The sequence below is a fragment of the Neoarius graeffei genome, chromosome 25, assembly GCF_027579695.1.
Source record: "Neoarius graeffei isolate fNeoGra1 chromosome 25, fNeoGra1.pri, whole genome shotgun sequence".
NCBI lineage: Eukaryota > Metazoa > Chordata > Actinopteri > Siluriformes > Ariidae > Neoarius > Neoarius graeffei.
The window spans coordinates 53,013,788-53,033,242 of record NC_083593.1 but is presented as its reverse complement, the minus strand read 5'-3'; the positions used below and the strand labels follow the sequence as shown (position 1 = coordinate 53,033,242).

At 40.4% G+C, this 19,455-nt stretch overlaps 1 protein-coding gene across 2 annotated transcripts in view; it reads right to left on the bottom strand.

The window, feature by feature from the left end:
- The window catches only part of phf24 (PHD finger protein 24), a 48,881-nt gene extending 47,011 nt beyond the window's left edge, over positions 1-1,870 (bottom strand). For both annotated transcript variants that reach the window (XM_060908204.1, XM_060908205.1), the window contains exon 1: positions 1,481-1,870. In XM_060908204.1, coding sequence (XP_060764187.1) covers positions 1,481-1,870 — 390 coding nt within the window. The remainder of the gene's footprint in view (positions 1-1,480) is intronic.
- Between the last annotated feature and the right edge of the window lie 17,585 nt (positions 1,871-19,455).

Here is a 19,455-nt window from a genome sequence, read left to right as displayed (position 1 = left end):
AAAGACACACACACACACACACACAGGTGCTTTTGGTTGATGTTAGAAAAAAGGTGTGATGGACATTTTGTGCCTTTGAACAGTGCTAGCTGAGTGTATGGAGAAAAAGAAGTCTCATTTATAAAGGTGTGATATGAATCACCAGCTCTTGGCAGATACCTCAATTGTAGACTTTGTGGACGAGATGACATTTACACAGGTTAAGAGAGGCACGAGTCTGACAGGAGTGTTTTGTGTGAAAAGGACGAGAGGAAATCTGCGATTGTTGCCATGGTGCCCCTTCCATATCAATAGGGCCTTTGTTTTGGTTGTGAAATTGTGGGAACTAGGGTGTGTAATTATCAAAATATGTCCAAAAGTTGTCAGTTGAGTTCTCTGTTTGAAAAATGCCTGGGTTAGCTAGCAAAGCTGTTTTTTCTATCATTCTAATGAGAGCAACACAGCAACAACCAGGCTTGTTATCTGTCTGACACAATCTTTAACATAATGAGGTTTTCCATTTGTAGAAAATATTTATTGTAAGTTTAATTTACACCGGTGAGCCATAGCATTATGACCACTGACAGGTGAAGTGAATAACACTGATTAGCTAATTACAATAGCATCTGTCAAAGGGGTGGGATATATTAGGCAGCAAGAGAACAGTCAGTTCTTAAAGTTGATGTGTTGGAAGCAGGAAAAATGGGCAAGTGTAAGGATCCGAGTGACTTTGACAAATTGTGATGGCGAGATGACTGGGTCTGAGCATCTCCAAAATGATACGCCTTGTGGGGTGTTCCCAGTATGTAGTGGTTAGTACCAACCAAAAGTGGTCCAAAGAAGAACAACTGGTGAACCGGTGAGAGCATCATGGGTGGCCAAGGCTTGTTGATTCGCATGGGGCATGAAGGCTAGCCCATATGGTCCAATCCCACAGAAGAGCTACTGTAGCATAAACTGCTGGAAAGGTTAATGCTGACACCTTTCTGTTTTAGCCAGCATTAACTTTTTCAGCAGTTTGTGGTACAGTAGCTCTTCTGTGGGACTGGACCATATGGGCTAGCCTTCGTGCCCCAATGCAAATCAACAAGCCTTGGCCGCCACTAATCATGTTGCCGGCTCACTAGTTGTCCTTTCTTGGATCACTTTTGGTAGGTACTGTACTAACCACTGCATACTGGAAACACCCCGCAAGATGTGCCATTTTGGAGATGCTCAGACACCGTCATCTCACCATCACAATTTGGCCCTTCTCAAAGTCGCTCAGATCCTTACGCTTGCTGCTTCCAACACATCAACTTCAAGAACTGACTGTTCTCTTGCTGCCTAATATATCCCACCCCTTGAAAGGTGCCATTGTAATGAGATAATCAATGTTATTCACTTCACCTGTCAGTGGTCATATATAATGTTATGGCTGATTGATATAGACTGTACCAAAGTTCATGTAAAATGATAGAGATGTTTTGTTGATCCAAAATGCTTTCATTTGCAGTCTTACCTGCTCTCTCTGACCAAGGTCAATCTGTATGGGCTGATCATCATTCGGTTGCCTCTTCGGCCTTATAAAGGCCGGTGGCGTGAGCTGATGCACTTTATTTAACTCCTCAGGCTCTACTCCCTTCCCATCCCGTAAGCGGCCCCAGGCCTCCTGATTGGCTTTGTTCTCTTCTTTGGGTGGCGCGGTGGAAGGCCCAGGTTTCCCGTCCTCCTCTTTTCGTCCAGACTCATCAGATTCTGACTGTTTTGGAGCCTCATCTTTACTCTCAGAGTTATTCTGAGCCTGAGTGGCACTCGACTGGTTTTTCAGACCATCACGAAATGCTGAGACCACCGCACTGCATTTCTGAACCTTCTCCACCTGCTGCTTCTTGGACATCAGAACACCCATGGCTACAACACACAGAGAAATATTGGATTGGAGATGGATTAGAGGCTTGGAGCACATAGAGAGAATCATGTAGATATCATGCTATCAGGGCAGACACAACCCTTTGATGTGATCTCTGAAATTAAATTATTTTTCCTTTCAGTTTTTTCAAGCCTCCAAGGTAAAAGTTTGAGTCTCGTCCATTCATTTATTCAGCTTCAATATTCACTGTATCCTGGTTAAGGTTGTGGTTGAAATATATAATAATGCTAGAGAGGAAAAATGGGTACAAACCAATCTAATAATAAGGTTTTTTTTTCTGTTCTCTTTCTAACTAGATAGTTTCTTGGGGCTACTATTAAGCTGCTAGCAAGCTAGCTACTTTACATTCATCTTGAAAAACAGTAGCCTAATGTGAGTAGTTGTGTCACAGCGTTTGATTGAATAAGGAAATATACAGTATAGTTTTGAGCTTTAACTGTAACAATTTTATCATATCCTGGTCACTGAGCATGACGATTTGGACAGCCATTAATTCAAGATTCAGTTTTGATACAAGTGGAATTCTATTGTGTTTACATTTACACTCGCTGGCCATTTTAATAGGAACTAATTTTTGATTCTAAGATTTTTGTTCTTGGCTGTAGAAGTGGAACCCAATGTGATCTTCTGCTATTGCATGCTGAGATGCTTTTCTGCTCACCATGGTTGTAAAAAATGATTATATGAGTTACTATATCCTTCCAGGCGGCACGGTGGTGTAGTGGTTAGCACTGTCGCCTCACAGCAAGAAGGTCCGGGTTCGAGCCCCGTGGCCGGCAAGGGCCTTTCTGTGCGGAGTTTGCATGTTCTCCCCGTGTTCGCGTGGGTTTCCTCCGGGTGCTCCAGTTTCCCCCACAGTCCAAAGACATGCAGGTTAGGTTAACTGGTGACTCTAAATTGAGCGTAGGTGTGAATGTGAGTGTGAATGGTTGTCTGTGTCTATGTGTCAGCCCTGTGATGACCTGGCGACTTGTCCAGGGTGTACCCCGCCTTTCGCCTGTAGTCAGCTGGGATAGGCTCCAGCTTGCCTGCGACCCTGTAGAACAGGATAAAGCGGCTAGAGATAATGAGATGAGATTCTTGCATTGCTTGATAATATGATTGGTCAAGTAGAATGTCACTTAGGGTTCCCAGCTATTTGCTATCATTTCTAACTGGTGAGGAATAACAGAAAAAAGTTGCAAATTACCAATACACCAAGTTCATTATACCACTGAATTATGTTTGAAGAGAAATAGTTGTATAGAAATAGCATTGTTGTTGTGGAGCATAGAAATAGCTGTAGTAGAGCCCAGGGGTGTGTTTAGCCTATTTTTGGGGGTGCTCAAGCACCCCCAAAAACGAGCTCAGCACCCCCTAGCTCAGCACCCTCAAAAACACTGCTTTTGGACGTAATTTTCAGAAATAAGTGCCCTTGTGCACTGCGCAATGAATGTGTGCGCGGGCGTGTGTGTGTTCTTGAATTCACCTGTTACGTGATAGTTCTATAAGCAGTAAAATACCTCTCCTCCTTGCGTCCCCTCTGATTGGGTTGCCTGTCCGCGCGAGTGCTTGCTACGACATGGTGTTTTTTTTAACTGGATTCCACGCCGATGAGGAACTCGAAGTAGCACCCGAGTATTACTGGCATAGCGAGATGTGAAGGTACGGACTGGAGTTACAATTGTTAAACACAACACAATAATATGCATAATGCAATATTGATGTTCCCTGGTCTATGAACAGAATGATAAAAATGACATTTATCATCGATCATAAAAAGTATCTCGATATGATATCGAGATACTTTTGTGCAGAGCTGTACAAGTGCTACGGTGCTAGACCACCGTGTGTTAGTCAGTTTTATTTAATGTAACATAGCGTTTACGTTTGCTTATCATTCACAAATCCAAACCCTGGTCATTGTCTCGGGGGACAGTGAGTGTGGTTTGGATAAAGCCTACATTTTCAAAAGAACGCTACCAAAATATAACAAATATAACAAAAAATATAAACTAATGTAAACTAATGTAAAATCATAATAATACACACTATTATTACACAATACACAATAACACATTAATTAACAATTACCACTGTTCAAAATGAATAGCTCCAACATTACAAATGCAGTAGTAGGTCTTGTTTAGTTAAAAATATAACGTAAATATCTGTGTCAGTGGTTGTAAATGTGTAGATATCATAGTTTATTGGGTCAGCTTCTGTTAAAACATTGCATAAGTCTAGTCTTGTCTAGTCTAGTCTTCTTGTCTAGTTAAGTCTAGTCTAAATGCGGAATAAACGTGGAAACACTGTCGTTCAAGCCAGGTGCCTCTGTCAGCTCTGGGGGCTAAGCACCCCCAAAGATCAGATGCTAGAATCGCCCCTGGTAGAGCCTGTGAAATAAAGAGCTATGTGGTTGTCTTTCAACAGAAATGCTCTCTAATAATTAGCATTAGCTGCTTCATTCAAAACTGAATTTATAAATGTCAATGAACACAAAAAAAATACAAAAATGAACTGTAACGTTTTGAGGCTCTACAAGAGTCTGACATATTGGTGAACATGAGAAGTACATGAGGTGGATTAGCATACTCCAGTAGGCAAGTGGGGGTGAGGGGGAATGTCAGCTCATCAGTCATGTCTGGAAAAGAAAGGCAGTTTAGGAATGAGCGTGTGTAAGATGAATATGGAATGAATTAATAAGGCTGAAAACAAGAGCTACAATAGTGATTTAAGACTTCACTCATTATTATCATCGAACTGATGTTAGAATGGGTTTAACTAGGTAAATTATTTAGTTTCCATGTATTATCGATGATCTTTTCAGAATGAGGAACATGCAGGTACATATAAAATGCAAACAAGTGAAATAAAATATTGAATGAGCACCAATGTGAACAAGTGCAGCAAAAAGCTGTCATATAACATATATTCCTGTATGCAGTCATCTGACAGTTAAACATATTAACTTCTTTTAATCTCATATTCATTCATCTCATTGCTGTTTCATTTGGTTCGCTGCTTTTAAACTCTGAAGAATTTTCTGTAAAGTCTATAGAGAAAATGAATGGGGAATTTACATCTACAACCAGCGCTGCTGAAAAAGTGAATAGGCACTCTTCAGCTCTATAAGCCTAAGTACACAGACAAAATCACACCATATTTTAAATAAATGCTAAACAGTAAGCTCTGCCCAGGGTGTACCCCGCCTCTCACCCAAAGTCAGCAGGGATTGGCTCTAGCTTCCCCCGCAACCATAATGGATAATAGTTAATGGATGAGTGGATGGATAGATGCATGCTAAATAGTCCAAATAGTACATTCCTAGAGTTATTAGTGAAACTAGAACTCACACAATATGCTTACAGGGCAGCAAAGAGCTCTTTAATGAACAAATGAGAAATGATGCTCGATGTATAACAGGATAGCAGGACCACACTTAATTCAACTTGACTATTAATACTAATAATCTCAATAATGGGAAGTGTAATCTCATGTGTCAAATTTCTCATGGGCAAGAACATAACCAAGAATCACCTCCTTTCAAAACAAGCAGTCACAGATTGTTGTTTTTCATAGCCCATACACTAAAAAAAAAAAAGACATTATTGTATATTTACAGTACACATAGTTACTTTGAGGTCTAATAATGAGCCCTAAGGGGGTACATTAGTGTAGGTTTTATCTTTGGGGACAGAAATGGACTCCTACTGTACTCATGTGTACAGTGTAGGAAGAGGGTGGTACTACAAAATACAGACATGCAGTCTTGAAATTAAAAGAGCTATGAACAACTACAGACTACTGTATATAGCTAGTTTTTTTTCATAACTCACCAACAAAAGCAAAATTAACAAGGCTTTACAGGAGGAGCACGATTTCCTGCTGTACGTATTGAATTACAGAACACACAACAAAATGGTATGACTCTGGAAGTAGGTTGAGGCTGAGACTAGAGGAAACTGCAACCTTATCTCTGACAAGCACAGCAAGAATTCAATTTATTCATCTTCACTAGAATTACAGTAGACAGTTTAATGGATTTTGAATGCTTTAAGCCCATATTTCAAGACTTCACTGTTTCTTATGTATTGTTTGCTATGGATGCCTGGAAAAACCCATTCCTTTATCCTGCAATGCAGAGAAATACCACTTTGACATTTACTGCAAGCTACGGTACAAGTAGCTACTTACAGATAATTTATAAATCTTATGAGAGTTTCACTAGATCATGTTTTTATATAGTGGAGACTGGTTACACACACCTCAACATTAGCCCATAAGTCAAGAATTAAAAGACGTCTGGACTTGGACTTGATATTATAGGAGAGTAATTTACGACAGTGTGTTGTGATGAAGCGGAGTTACTCTTACCTCTTGAAGGTTTATTATTTTCCTATAACAGTTTCTCTTGAAGTGTTTTATTCCTCTGATACCATTGGTACCAACAATTACAATTCATTTATTTATTGATCTTCAGTAAGAGCTTTATCCTGGTCAGAGTTATGATGGATCCAGTGTCTGTCCAAGGAACACTGGGAGCAAAGGTAGGAGTCCAATCCTGAGGAAACCCACACAAACACAAGGAGACTCGAACACTCTACACAGACAGTAATCCGAGCTCATGATCAAACCTGGGATCCTGAGCTGTAAGGCAGCAGTTACCCTGATCAATCAATCAATCAATCAATCAATCAATCAATCAATCAATCAATCAATATCCTTTATTTCACCAGGTAAAAAAAAAACCATTGAGATTAAAATCTCTTTTCCACAAGTGACCTGATAATAAAAAATAAAAAACTGTTATTATTTCTCTGCTGTGTATTTCACTCACTGTCCTCAATTTCTTCAGCTCATTTTTCCAGACAGCTGTCCTCTATCATCATGCTGGCCAGCACTGCTGTATCAGCTTTCTCCCTGAGGACGGAGTCGTGTGGAGCAACTTTAATTACCAGCAAAGGTGGGAAAGCAGTCAGAAACTTCAAGACTGTGTGTGTGTGTGTGTGTGTGTGTGTGTGTGTGTGTGTGTGTGTGTGTGTGTGTGTGTGTGTGAGACAGCTCGCTGCAGTAACTAATCCTCAACCTCAAAATACCCACACAAACGCTGTCTTCCTCAGTGTCAGCTGCTGCACGAACAGAAGTCTGGCTTTCAGACAACACAGATGAAGAAAATTCGAGCTGAAGCTTTTGAATTAATATATTTGCATTCAAACAAACTGCAAACGGAGGTAACTGTGTGGATGTAGTGCCCTGAAATCCTTTGTTTAACTTGGCATTGTGAAATCTGAATTTACATCATGGAGGACGTAATCACAGCATTACACCTACAGCTATGGGATGAGCTATGGGACTTTTATAAAAACAACAACAACAACAACAACAACAACAAAATAATTTAAAAAGGAAAAATGACAATTACAGTAATGACAAAAATGGTTAACAAAGATTATAAAATGAAAATAATGACAACAATTAAAAGCTTAGAAAGAAAGAAAGAAAGAAAGAAAGAAAGAAAGAAAGAAAGAAAGAAAGAAAGAAAGAAAGAAAGAAAGATGATAAAATATAGAAGAGAAAATAACAATGACAACAAATACAAATGATAATAAAAAATAAAAACAGACTAGAAAATGACAATAACAATGACAACTCAAACAATGGAACAACATAAAAAGGGAAAATGACTGCAACAGAGGAAAACAAAACAGAAATGAAAAGGACAATAAAATTGACAACAAACAACAAGATGCATAAAAGACAAAATAACAGTGACAACAATCAAAATAATAAAAACATGAGAAATGACAATAACAAAAATGACAATAAAATAATTTAAAAAACATAGAAGAGAAAGACGACAATAAAATAATTTTATAAAAAATAAAAACATGAAATAATTATTAGCAATGACAACAACTATAAATAAATTATAGGTAAACAGAGAAAATGAGAATATCAATAATAATTTTTAAAAACAAAACTGGGGGAAATGCATGCTGTGATCGTAGTGAACATATTATGAACAAATTAAACGCACTGGACACTTTATTAGGAACACCCATACACCCACCAGCTGCTTGATGCAGTTCTCTAATCAGCCGATCGCTCGACAGCAGCACAATGCATCAAATCACGCAGATACAAATCAAGAGCTTCAGTTAATGTTCACAATGTTCAAACATCAGAATGGGAAAAATTATTATCTCAATTTTCGTGTGACTTTCTTTCACTGTGGCATGGGTGTTGGTTTGAGTCAGATGGACTGCTGGTTTGAGTATTTCAGAAACTGCTGATCTCCTTCCTGGGGTTTTCACACACAAATAACAGTCTCGAGAGTTTACACAGAATGGTGCAAAAAACAAGCAAACAAAAAAATAGAGAGAGTTGAGTGAGTGACAGTTCTGTGAGTAGAAACAAACGCCTTGTTGATAAGAGAGATCAGACAAAAATGGGCAGATTGGTTTGAGCTTTTTTGCCAGGAAGGATATAGTAACTCATAGGAACTCTTTACAACCGTGGTGAACAGAAAAGCATCTCAGCATTCAACAGCAGAAGAGCACAATGCGTTCCACTTCTGCGAAGAACGGGAATCTTAGGATCAAGAACAAGTTCCTATTAAAGTGCCCAGTGAGTGTATATTACCGTATATGACATCGTACTTGCACTTATGAATGATTTGGAATGAGACTCGTGTTCCCTGAAAAGCATTGCCACGGTGTGGATTACAGATAAAATAAATCAGGAAGTCTAAATTCATTCCAGAGTCGACTTCCTGAAATTTCAACCGAAAGAACCCATTCTTATCTGAATGTTCCAGCTTCTCTTACTTCTTAATATTCTTTCCTGGCAGATGAAAATGAACTATAAATCGGAACTATGAATTTTAAACAGAAGATTTAATTATTTTCTCTTTCGCTGGAAACTTCTATACCAGTGTATCCATCAGGAAAACTGATAAAGAGGATCGAATAACATGCATCTGTAAACAAAACGCTGCTTCCTCAGTGATAACAGAGATGGATTTAAGGGTTTCAGGCTTTTAAACAGGTTCTCATTAGAGATTTACTTTATTTATATGCGGGATATTCTGATAAGCATGCAGGGATGGGTCGTGCTTTTTAGGACCGTGTTTATTAGATACAAATTAATTTATTTTTAAATTATTGAAGGAGCATTTACGCCAGAAATGAGGTTTTCGTGAACGTGCAGTTAGTTCTAAAAATGGATCCTACATTTCTGATCCTGAGTCTGATCCTCGGTTGATCAGCTTTGAGTTATCCAACTGGTAATGAGTTACTCTGATTCTGTATGCAAATGAATTTACATTACTTATTTAATTCACAGGAATTTAATGAAACTCGGTTATTTCTTATGAATGAAAGAAAGTGATCCAAAACAAATCCATAAATGAAGACAAGTAAGACTAGCCAAACAATTTGTACAAATCTAATGACATCCTGTAACTGGAGGAAGAGTTAATGTCTGTCTCTGGTCACTGCAATGGCTGAGCTGCTTTACTGGAAGATTTCGCACATGCCATGCTTAGCAGGTTCACCGTTTAATCAGCATTTTGTTCGTAATTTATAGCAGTTATTTATAACCCCGATTCCAAAAAAAGTTGGGACAAAGTACAAATTGTAAATAAAAACGGAATGCAATGATTTGGAAGTTTCAAAATTCCATATTTTATTCAGAATAGAACATAGATGACATATCAAATGTTTAAACTGAGAAAATGTATCATTTAAAGAGAAAAATTAGGTGATTTTAAATTTCATGACAACAACACATCTCAAAAAAGTTGGGACAAGGCCATGTTTGCCACTGTGAGACATCCCCTTTTCTCTTTACAACAGTCTGTAAACGTCTGGGGACTGAGGAGACAAGTTGCTCAAGTTTAGGGATAGGAATGTTAACCCATTCTTGTCTAATGTAGGATTCTAGTTGCTCAACTGTCTTAGGTCTTTTTTGTCGTATCTTCCGTTTTATGATGCACCAAATGTTTTCTATGGGTGAAAGATCTGGACTGCAGGCTGGCCAGTTCAGTACCCGGACCCTTCTTCTACACAGCCATGATGCTGTAATTGATGCAGTATGTGGTTTGGCATTGTCATGCTGGAAAATGCAAGGTCTTCCCTGAAAGAGACGTCGTCTGGATGGGAGCATATGTTGCTCTAGAACCTGGATATACCTTTCAGCATTGATGGTGTCTTTCCAGATGTGTAAGCTGCCCATGCCACACTCACTAATGCAACCCCATACCATCAGAGATGTAGGCTTCTGAACTGAGCGCTGATAACTTGGGTCGTCCTTCTCCTCTTTAGTCCGAATGACACGGCGTCCCTGATTTCCATAAAGAACTTCAAATTTTGATTCGTCTGACCACAGAACAGTTTTCCACTTTGCCACAGTCCATTTTAAATGAGCCTTGGCCCAGAGAAGATGTCTGCGCTTCTGGATCATGTTTAGGTACGGCTTCTTCTTTGAACTATAGAGTTTTAGCTGGCAACGGCGGATGGCACGGTGAATTGTGTTCACAGATAATGTTCTCTGGAAATATTCCTGAGCCCATTTTGTGATTTTCAATACAGAAGCATGCCTGTATGTGATGCAGTGCCGTCTAAGGGCCCGAAGATCACGGGCACCCAGTATGGTTTTCCAGCCTTGACCCTTATGCACAGAGATTCTTCCAGATTCTCTGAATCTTTTGATGATATTATGCACTGTAGATGATGATATGTTCAAACTCTTTGCAATTTTACACTGTCGAACTCCTTTCTGATATTGCTCCACTATTTGTCGGCGCAGAATTAGGGGGATTGGTGATCCTCTTCCCATCTTTACTTCTGAGAGCCGCTGCCACTCCAAGATGCTCTTTTTATACCTAGTCATGTTAATGACCTATTGCCAATTGACCTAATGAGTTGCAATTTGGTCCTCCAGCTGTTCCTTTTTTGTACCTTTAACTTTTCCAGCCTCTTATTGCCCCTGTCCCAACTTTTTTGAGATGCGTTGCTGTCATGAAATTTCAAATGAGCCAATATTTGGCATGAAATTTCAAAATGTCTCACTTTCGACATTTGATATGTTGTCTATGTTCTATTGTGAATACAATATCAGTTTTTGAGATTTGTAAATTATTGCATTCCATTTTTATTTACAATTTGTACTTTGTCCCAACTTTTTTGGAATCGGGGTTGGATCAACAAACACATATTTTGCATTTACTGTACATTAAACATTTGCCAAAAACTTCCAGCCTCATTCTGTACTAATATTTCCAACTGTTTATTATAAATATATATTCATTACGCATTTTGAAAGATAACTCTAAGCTAAGATTCACAATACCCCTGATCAAAACTCAGAATATTAGCCCCACCCACCAACTGGAAACATTGCTTATTCATGTTTTCATTCACTTGAGAGGCCTTTCACATGACATCATCGTAACTGTGGATTTGTTTACATGGTCATGTTGCTGGCAAGCTTTGTGTTTCACAACGACTGGCACAAGTGTACGTGAGTGATTGTAAGCCAAACTCAGTAAACATCTACAGATAAACTTGTAGAAGTTACATCTAAAAGAATGATGCCAAAGACCTGTAGTGCTTTTGGATGTAATAACAGATGTGGAGATAAGTCTGGTTTAACTTTTCACCACTTCCCTGAGAACCCAGAAAGACAAGAAAAATGGTGAGCTACAGTTAAATGGGAAGACAACAAAAAATTCCCATGTGTGGAGAACATTTTACATCAGGTTAGTGTGAAAGCTCTGTGTAAAGTTAAAATGTACACCTGCATGTGGGCTTTGGTTTGGACGTGATATATTTTATTAGACCTAATGCTTGGGTCGACTAGCAGTGTGTTTGTTATGTACTGATAATGTAGACGAGGCTAAACACAATAAAATATGCTTGATCTAGGCCCTGGGTTGTTTATTATTATTCAAAATCCATATTTGAGCTTCCCTTTTTCATTATAATGTACAGTATTTTTCTTTATTGAGCATTTCCCATAACATTCCACCACAAAACCTGCCTCAAAATATTGGTAGGCATCTGTACTTTTGTCTGCCTTTAGCATCTCCGGTGTATTTAGAAATCCCAAGTACTAAATAGTTCAGGATGTTGTAGTGTCCCAAATCCGGTAGCTGGTTTGCCAACTACTTTTCAAGTGGAATAAATATCTCATCTCATCTCATTATCTCTAGCTGCTTTATCCTGTTCTACAGGGTCGCAGGCAAGCTGGAGCCTATCCCAGCTGACTACGGGCGAAAGGCGGGGTACACCCTGGACAAGTCGCCAGGGCATCACAGGGCTGACACATAGACACAGACAACCATTCACACTCACATTCACACCTACGGTCAATTTAGAGTCACCAGTTAACCTAACCTGCATGTCTTTGGACTGTGGGGGAAACTGGAGCACCCGGAGGAAACCCACGCGGACACGGGGAGAACATGCAAACTCCGCACAGAAAGGCCCTCGCCGGCCACGGGGCTCGAACCCGGACCTTCTTGCTGTGAGTCGACAGCGCTAACCACTACACCACCGTGCCGCCCGGAATAAATTTATTTGTGGGTAAATTAAGAAGAAGCCTTTATTTTGTCACATGCACAGCAAAATTCCTCCTCTGTATTTAGCCCATCTGAAGCAGTGAACACATGCACACACAAGTGAGCAATGAGCACGCACGCGCACACACACACACACACACACACACAGAGCAGTGGACAGAATAAGTAAGAAATAAATACATTTGTGGATAAGTTATATGGATCTGTGATGCCTGCATGTTTCAGCTTTTGGATGTAACATGATTTGCTGGTATTAAATAAATTTCTAATCATTTCAGAGAGATTGAACTGACTGCATTCGTCTCGATTTTCATTATCACCTGTTGCAACGGTGTTTCTTTGTTTGCCCAGTAATATGTGTGATAAACAAAAATCTGTGACATCAGTGAAAGGGCCATGGAGAAATTGCAAACCACTTTTCGAAATTTGTGCATTAAAGGTAGACTGCCTTTCAGATTTTTCAAGTGTAGGTCATAAAAATAATTTTCCCTGACACTTAATTATTTTTGTTTAGTGGACTGAAAGCTACTGAATTCAAATCACAGACTTCCAGTTTTATTATTATTATTATTATTATTATTATTTTAGGCGGCACGGTGGTGTAGTGGTTAGCGCTGTCGCCTCACAGCAGGAAGGTCTGGGTTCGAGCCCCGTGGCCGGCGAGGGCCTTTCTGTGTGGAGTTTGCATGTTCTCCCCGTGTCCGCGTGGGTTTCCTCCGGGTGCTCCGGTTTCCCCCACAGTCCAAAGACATGCAGGTTAGGTTAACTGGTGACTCTAAATTGAGCGTAGGTGTGAATGTGAGTGTGAATGGTTGTCTGTGTCTATGTGTCAGCTCTGTGATGACCTGGCGACTCGTCCAGGGTGTACCCCGCCTTTCGCCCGTAGTCAGCTGGGATAGGCTCCAGCTTGCCTGCGACCCTGTAGAAGGATAAAGCGGCTAGAGATAATGAGATGAGATGAGATGAGATTTTAAATAGAACAATTAATGACTTTATCTCCACGTGGCCCTAAATTCTCCACTATTTTTTCCTGCTTCACCATGACCCAATTCAAGATACTACGTCATGCATCACATCACATGGTGGGCTTTCCCTGTTCGCACAAGGCATTGTGGGATAAATTCGAAACAGGAGAGAAAAATGGAGGACGTGAGTGTGTGAATGAAAAGTGAAAGATCGACTACAGTAACGCAAAGTGAGAAGAAAATATATGTTGCGAAGGAAAGGAAACGCAGGACCAAACTAATAAATATCGGCGCTCAGCGAGCACCTCGGTGTGATCAGCTGTTCGTTTAGCGACAGAATGATGGAACTGTCAGTGCACGCTCAAAGGTAAACCTGTAGATGGCAGTAATGCAACACTGTGGATGCCGGCTGCCGTAAAACCCAAAAGAAGAAGAAGAAGAAGAAGGTAAACCTGCGCAAAGCGAGCGATTTCATGCACATTATTTGCTTTAATCCTCTCAAATTAAATAACTTCCCAGCCACAGAATGGCCTGTTTTTTTTTTTTTGAGATATTATAGAAATAAACACATCACAATGACTACATTTCAGAGGGAACTAAATTTCACTGATTTTATGAAGTCGAAAGTCCGTCTCACTTTAATAACGTGATGTCAATTGAAGCGAATAAATGAAAATGTTTATGTATTAATGTAAAACGCTTACATTATGGCTTACTGTAGCTACACAAACCCTATAGTTCCTATACAAAGCTAAACAAGCTAATATCACACATTAAATATGTCTTGGGTGATCAACTACATTTGTGAAAAAGTATTTATTTTATTTATAGATTTAGTTTTGACAAAACTTTTGTTGAACAAGAAAAAAGTGATGAATTATTCATTTTTCCTGAAGCTCCTGTGTCAGCAACCAGAGCGCTCTGGAAACTGAAACGCCGCTGGATTTAAAAAAGCATTGCAGAGGAGGGTAAAAGAGACGGCAACCTTGAAGGGAAGCTTGACATGAATTACTGCCGTTGTTTCCTCAGTGATTCAGCTGTGTATTCGCTCATACAGTGGTGCTTGAAAGTTTGTGAACCCTTTAGAATTTTCTATATTTCTGCATAAATATGACCTAAAACATCATCAGATTTTCACACAAGTCCTAAAAGTAGATAAAGAGAACCCAGTTAAACAAATGAGACAAAAATATTATACTTGGTCATTTATTTATTGAGGGAAATGATCCAACATTACAAATCTGTGAGTGGCAAAAGTATGTGAACCTTTGCTTTCAGTATCTGGTGTGACCCCCTTGTGCAGCAATAACTGCAACTAAACGTTTGTGGTAACTGTTGATCAGTCCTGCACACCGGCTTGGAGGAATTTTAGCCCGTTCCTCCGTACAGAACAGCTTCAACTCTGGGATGTTGGTGGGTTTCCTCACATGAACTGCTCACTTCAGGTCCTTCCACAGCATTTCGATGGGATTAATGTCAGGACTTTGATTTGGCCATTCCAAAACATTAACTTTATTCTTCTTTAACCATTCTTTGGTAGAACGACTTGTGTGCTTAGGGTCATTGTTTTGCTGCATGACCCACCTTCTCTTGAGATTCAGTTCATGGACAAATATTTTCCTTTGGAATTCGCTGGTATAATTCAGAATTCATTGTTCCATCAATGATGGCAAGCCGTCCTGGCCCAGATGCAGCAAAACAGGCCCAAACCATGATACTACCACCACCATGTTTCACAGATGGCATAAGGTTCTTATGCTGGAATGCAGTGTTTTCCTTTCTCCAAACATAACACTTCTTGTTTAAACCAAAAAGTTCTATTTTGGTCTCATCCATCCACAAAACATTTTCCCAATAGCCTTCTGGCTTGTCCACGTGAGCTTTAGCAAACTGCAGACGAGCATCAATGTTCTTTTTGGAGAGCAGTGACTTTCTCCTTGCAACCCTGCCATGCACACCATTGTTGTTCAGTGTTCTCCTGATGGTGGACTCATGAACATTAACGTTAGCCAATGTGAGAGAGGCCTTCAGTTGCTTAGAAGTTACCCCGGGGTCCTTTGTGACCTTGCCGACTATTACATGCCTTGCTCCTGGAGTGATCTTTGTTGGTCGACCACTCCTTGGGAGGGTAACAATGGTCTTGAATTTCCTCCATTTGTAAACAATCTGTCTGACTGTGGATTGGTGGAGTCCAAACTCTTTAGAGATGGTTTTGTAACCTTTTCCAGCCTGATGAGCATCAACAACGCTTTTTCTGAGGTCCTCAGAAATCTCCTTTGTTCGTGCCATGATACACTTCCACAAACATGTGTTGTGAAGATCAGACTTTGATAGATCCCTGTTCTTTAAATAAAACAGGGTGCCCACTCACACCTGATTGTCATCCCATTGATTGAAAACACCTGACTCTAATTTCACCTTCAAATTAACTGCTAATCCTAGAGGTTCACATACTTTTGCCACTCACAGATATGTAATACTGGATCATTTTCCTTAATAAATAAATGACCAAGTATAATATTTTTGTCTCATTTGTTTAACGGGGTTCTCTTTATCTACTTTTAGGACTTGTGTGAAAATCTGATGATGTTTTAGGTCGTATTTATGCAGAAATATAGAAAATTCTAAAGGGTTCACAAACTTTCAAGCACCACTGTATGGTTGGAGTCAAATAAACACAGGCTACAGACTCCTTTCCATGAAAACAAGCATTATTTAATAATGGCTTAAAGAAGGAGACCAACTTTCCTGATAAGTCAGTTTTGGAAATTAGTATACTGGGATTAAAATATATAATATACTGGAGATAAACTGATTTAAACAGCTTGTATCAGGTAAAAGTTTGCATTCTGAGTCACTGGACTTGTAACGTCTGCTTTTATGACTAATGTTGTCTTTTGTTTCAGAAACATTATGAAATAAATATTTTCTCAGTGCCTGTGTCTGTTACAGAAGAGTAGGCGTCACCTCTGTATGTCTGAATTACAGTGATGGGGGCGTGGCCTCTATGTATGTTAGTTCCAATCGAGGAAGTATGTCTGTCTTCTCTGTCTATCACTTCCAGTGAAGGAGGCATGATCTTTGTGTTTATCTGTTAGTTCCAATCAAGGAGGTGCGGACCCCATGCCTGGAACGTCCCATGGAGGAGTCTTTGTGACTTCCAAGAGAGGAGGTGTGGCCTCTGTGCTTGTTAGATCCAACCAAGGAGGCATGGCATCCATGCCTCATCTCATCTCATCTCATTATTTGTAGCCGCTTTATCCTTCTACAGGGTCGCAGGCAAGCTGGAGCCTATCCCAGCTGACTACGGGCGAAAGGCGGGGTACACCCTGGACAAGTCGCCAGGTCATCACAGGGCTGACACATAGACACAGACAACCATTCACACTCACATTCACACCTACGCTCAATTTAGAGTCACCAGTTAACCTAACCTGCATGTCTTTGGACTGTGGGGGAAACCGGAGCACCCGGAGGAAACCCACGCGGACACGGGGAGAACATGCAAACTCCGCACAGAAAGGCCCTCGCCGGCCACGGGGCTCGAACCCGGACCTTCTTGCTGTGAGGCGACAGCGCTAACCACTACACCACCGTGCCGCCGGCATCCATGCCTATTAGTTCTAAAGGAATAGGCATGGTTTCTGTGTCTGTTAATTCGTCAAGGAGGCATGCAGCCCATGCCTGTTACCTCCAGTGGAGGAAGTGGAGTTTCTATGTCCATCAGTTCAGGTGAAGGAGGCGTGGCCTCTGTTCCTGTTGGTTACAATGCAGGAGACATGTACAGTATTCTGTGTCTGTTGCTCCAAATGAAAGAGGAGTGGCTTCTTGCCTGTTAGTCTCAGTAAAGGAGGCGTGGCCATGTACTAGTTTTCACAATATTAGATGGCATTGTATCATCAAAGTAACTATAAATTGTGTCGTATTGAACCATTGGCTGCTTTTAAATGCATCAACTATACACCTCTTATATCTACAGTACTGTGCAGAAGTCTTAGGCATATGTAAAGAAATGCTATCGATCAAAAATGGCTTCAAAAATAATGAAATGAAATGTTTCAACATTAAAAAAAAAAATACTATAAACAGCAGTAAGCCATAATGAGACTGTCAATGATGTCAATCCGGCCCCATCGAGTCCAGAAGGAACGATCTAAAGTGGGCCACCTTGCATAATAAATGTTGCAAGAAGTTATATACACATATAGAAGCTATATACACCCTAGGAATACTGACCTATTTGCTAGAAAGAATCCAAAATGGTGAGGAATTGACTGAGAAGAAGCGATTTTTGTTGAACTGCTCGTTAGGGCTTAATTACTCCATATCTTCATTATTAATTGCAATTATGCAAGTTTGGGTGTATGCACCCCAGGCAGACCTACGTTCCTGCCAAAAAGAATAAAAATCGGTGAAGAATTGAGAGAGAAGAAGTGATTTTCTTGAAATGTAGACAACGACGGACGGATGACGGACAACACATGATGGCATAAACTCATCACCTGTTGGCTGGATCAACTGATAAATGAAACATAGTCGATATTTGGTGTGAGACGACCCTTTGCTTTAAAAAAAATAGTAGTCTCAGGTCCAGTGAGTGCAGTTTTATGCAGAAATGAGCTGTAGGTTTTACTGAGCGTCTTCCAGAACCAGCCACAGTTCTTCTGGACACTTTGACTGTCACACTCGCGTCTTCATTTTGCACCAAAACCCAGCAGCCTTCATTATGTTTTCTTTTTTAATCTGAAAAGTGCTCTCTTATGCTGCTCAGATACAAACTTTTTTCCTGTAGCATTTAATTTTGTGCTGGAAAATGAACGTTTGGAACTCTAAAATGTTTCTGTAATGTTTTGACTCGATAATGTAGAAGTCACAAAATAGAAATCTATAACAAAATTTGTATGAAAAAAATAGGGGCCTTAGACTTTTGCACAGAACTGTCTCATCTCATCTCATTATCTGTAGCCGCTTTATCCTTCTACAGGGTCGCAGGCAAGCTGGAGCCTATCCCAGCTGACTACGGGCGAAAGGCGGGGTACACCCTGGACAAGTCGCCAGGTCATCACAGGGCTGACACATAGACACAGACAACCATTCACACTCACATTCACACCTACGCTCAATTTAGAGTCACCAGTTAACCTAACCTGCATGTCTTTGGACTGTGGGGGAAACCGGAGCACCCGGAGGAAACCCACGCGGACACGGGGAGAACATGCAAACTCCGCACAGAAAGGCCCTCACCGGCCACGGGGCTCGAACCCGGACCTTCTTGCTGTGAGGCGACAGCGCTAACCACTACACCACCGTGCCGCCCACACAGAACTGTATGTGGTGATATTTAGGACGGGGTCAGGGATCATGTTAGTACCTTTACAGAGACTTCATACATATTAAATTAAACAAAATCCAGCCACATTGCTGCCACTTAGTCAAATTTGGACAAATTTCTCATGAGACGAGGTTGGCTAATTTGTAAGCATGATTAGCATTCTGCATGACTCTGTATGAAAAACTTTTTTTTTTCCCACACTGTCATCATTGTAGTTTTATCTTGCGCAGGTCTGCTTTACCCTGCTGCTCAGGACTGACTGGAATCCCAACCAGCTCTGCCTTTCATTCCTCACTCCTGTAGAGACAGCGTCTGTAAATGAGGCAGCGACAAAGCTTTTATTGTCTCCATGGGAACGGCTCGCCATTGATTCGAGTCTCTGCAGCACATGGACCAAAAGCCCTGGAACTAATCTCACTAACGAGTTCGCTCAGGCCAGCTTCTGCCCCTGCGCCCGCAGAATCACAAACAGTCACCCAACCAACTCGGCCAAACAAAAACAACGACGGGGACGAGCAGAGACGGACGAGCAGCATCACTACAAAATATATAGTGTTCTTTTTTTTTTTTTACTGATATGCCTTGCATGTAATTTATGAAAAAACAAAAACAGTACTATAATAACCACAAATAATAAACACCGCCGCCATTGAGATGAGATTTCTGGCAGCAAAAGTAGGACTCTTTCAGGGACGTGTAGGAA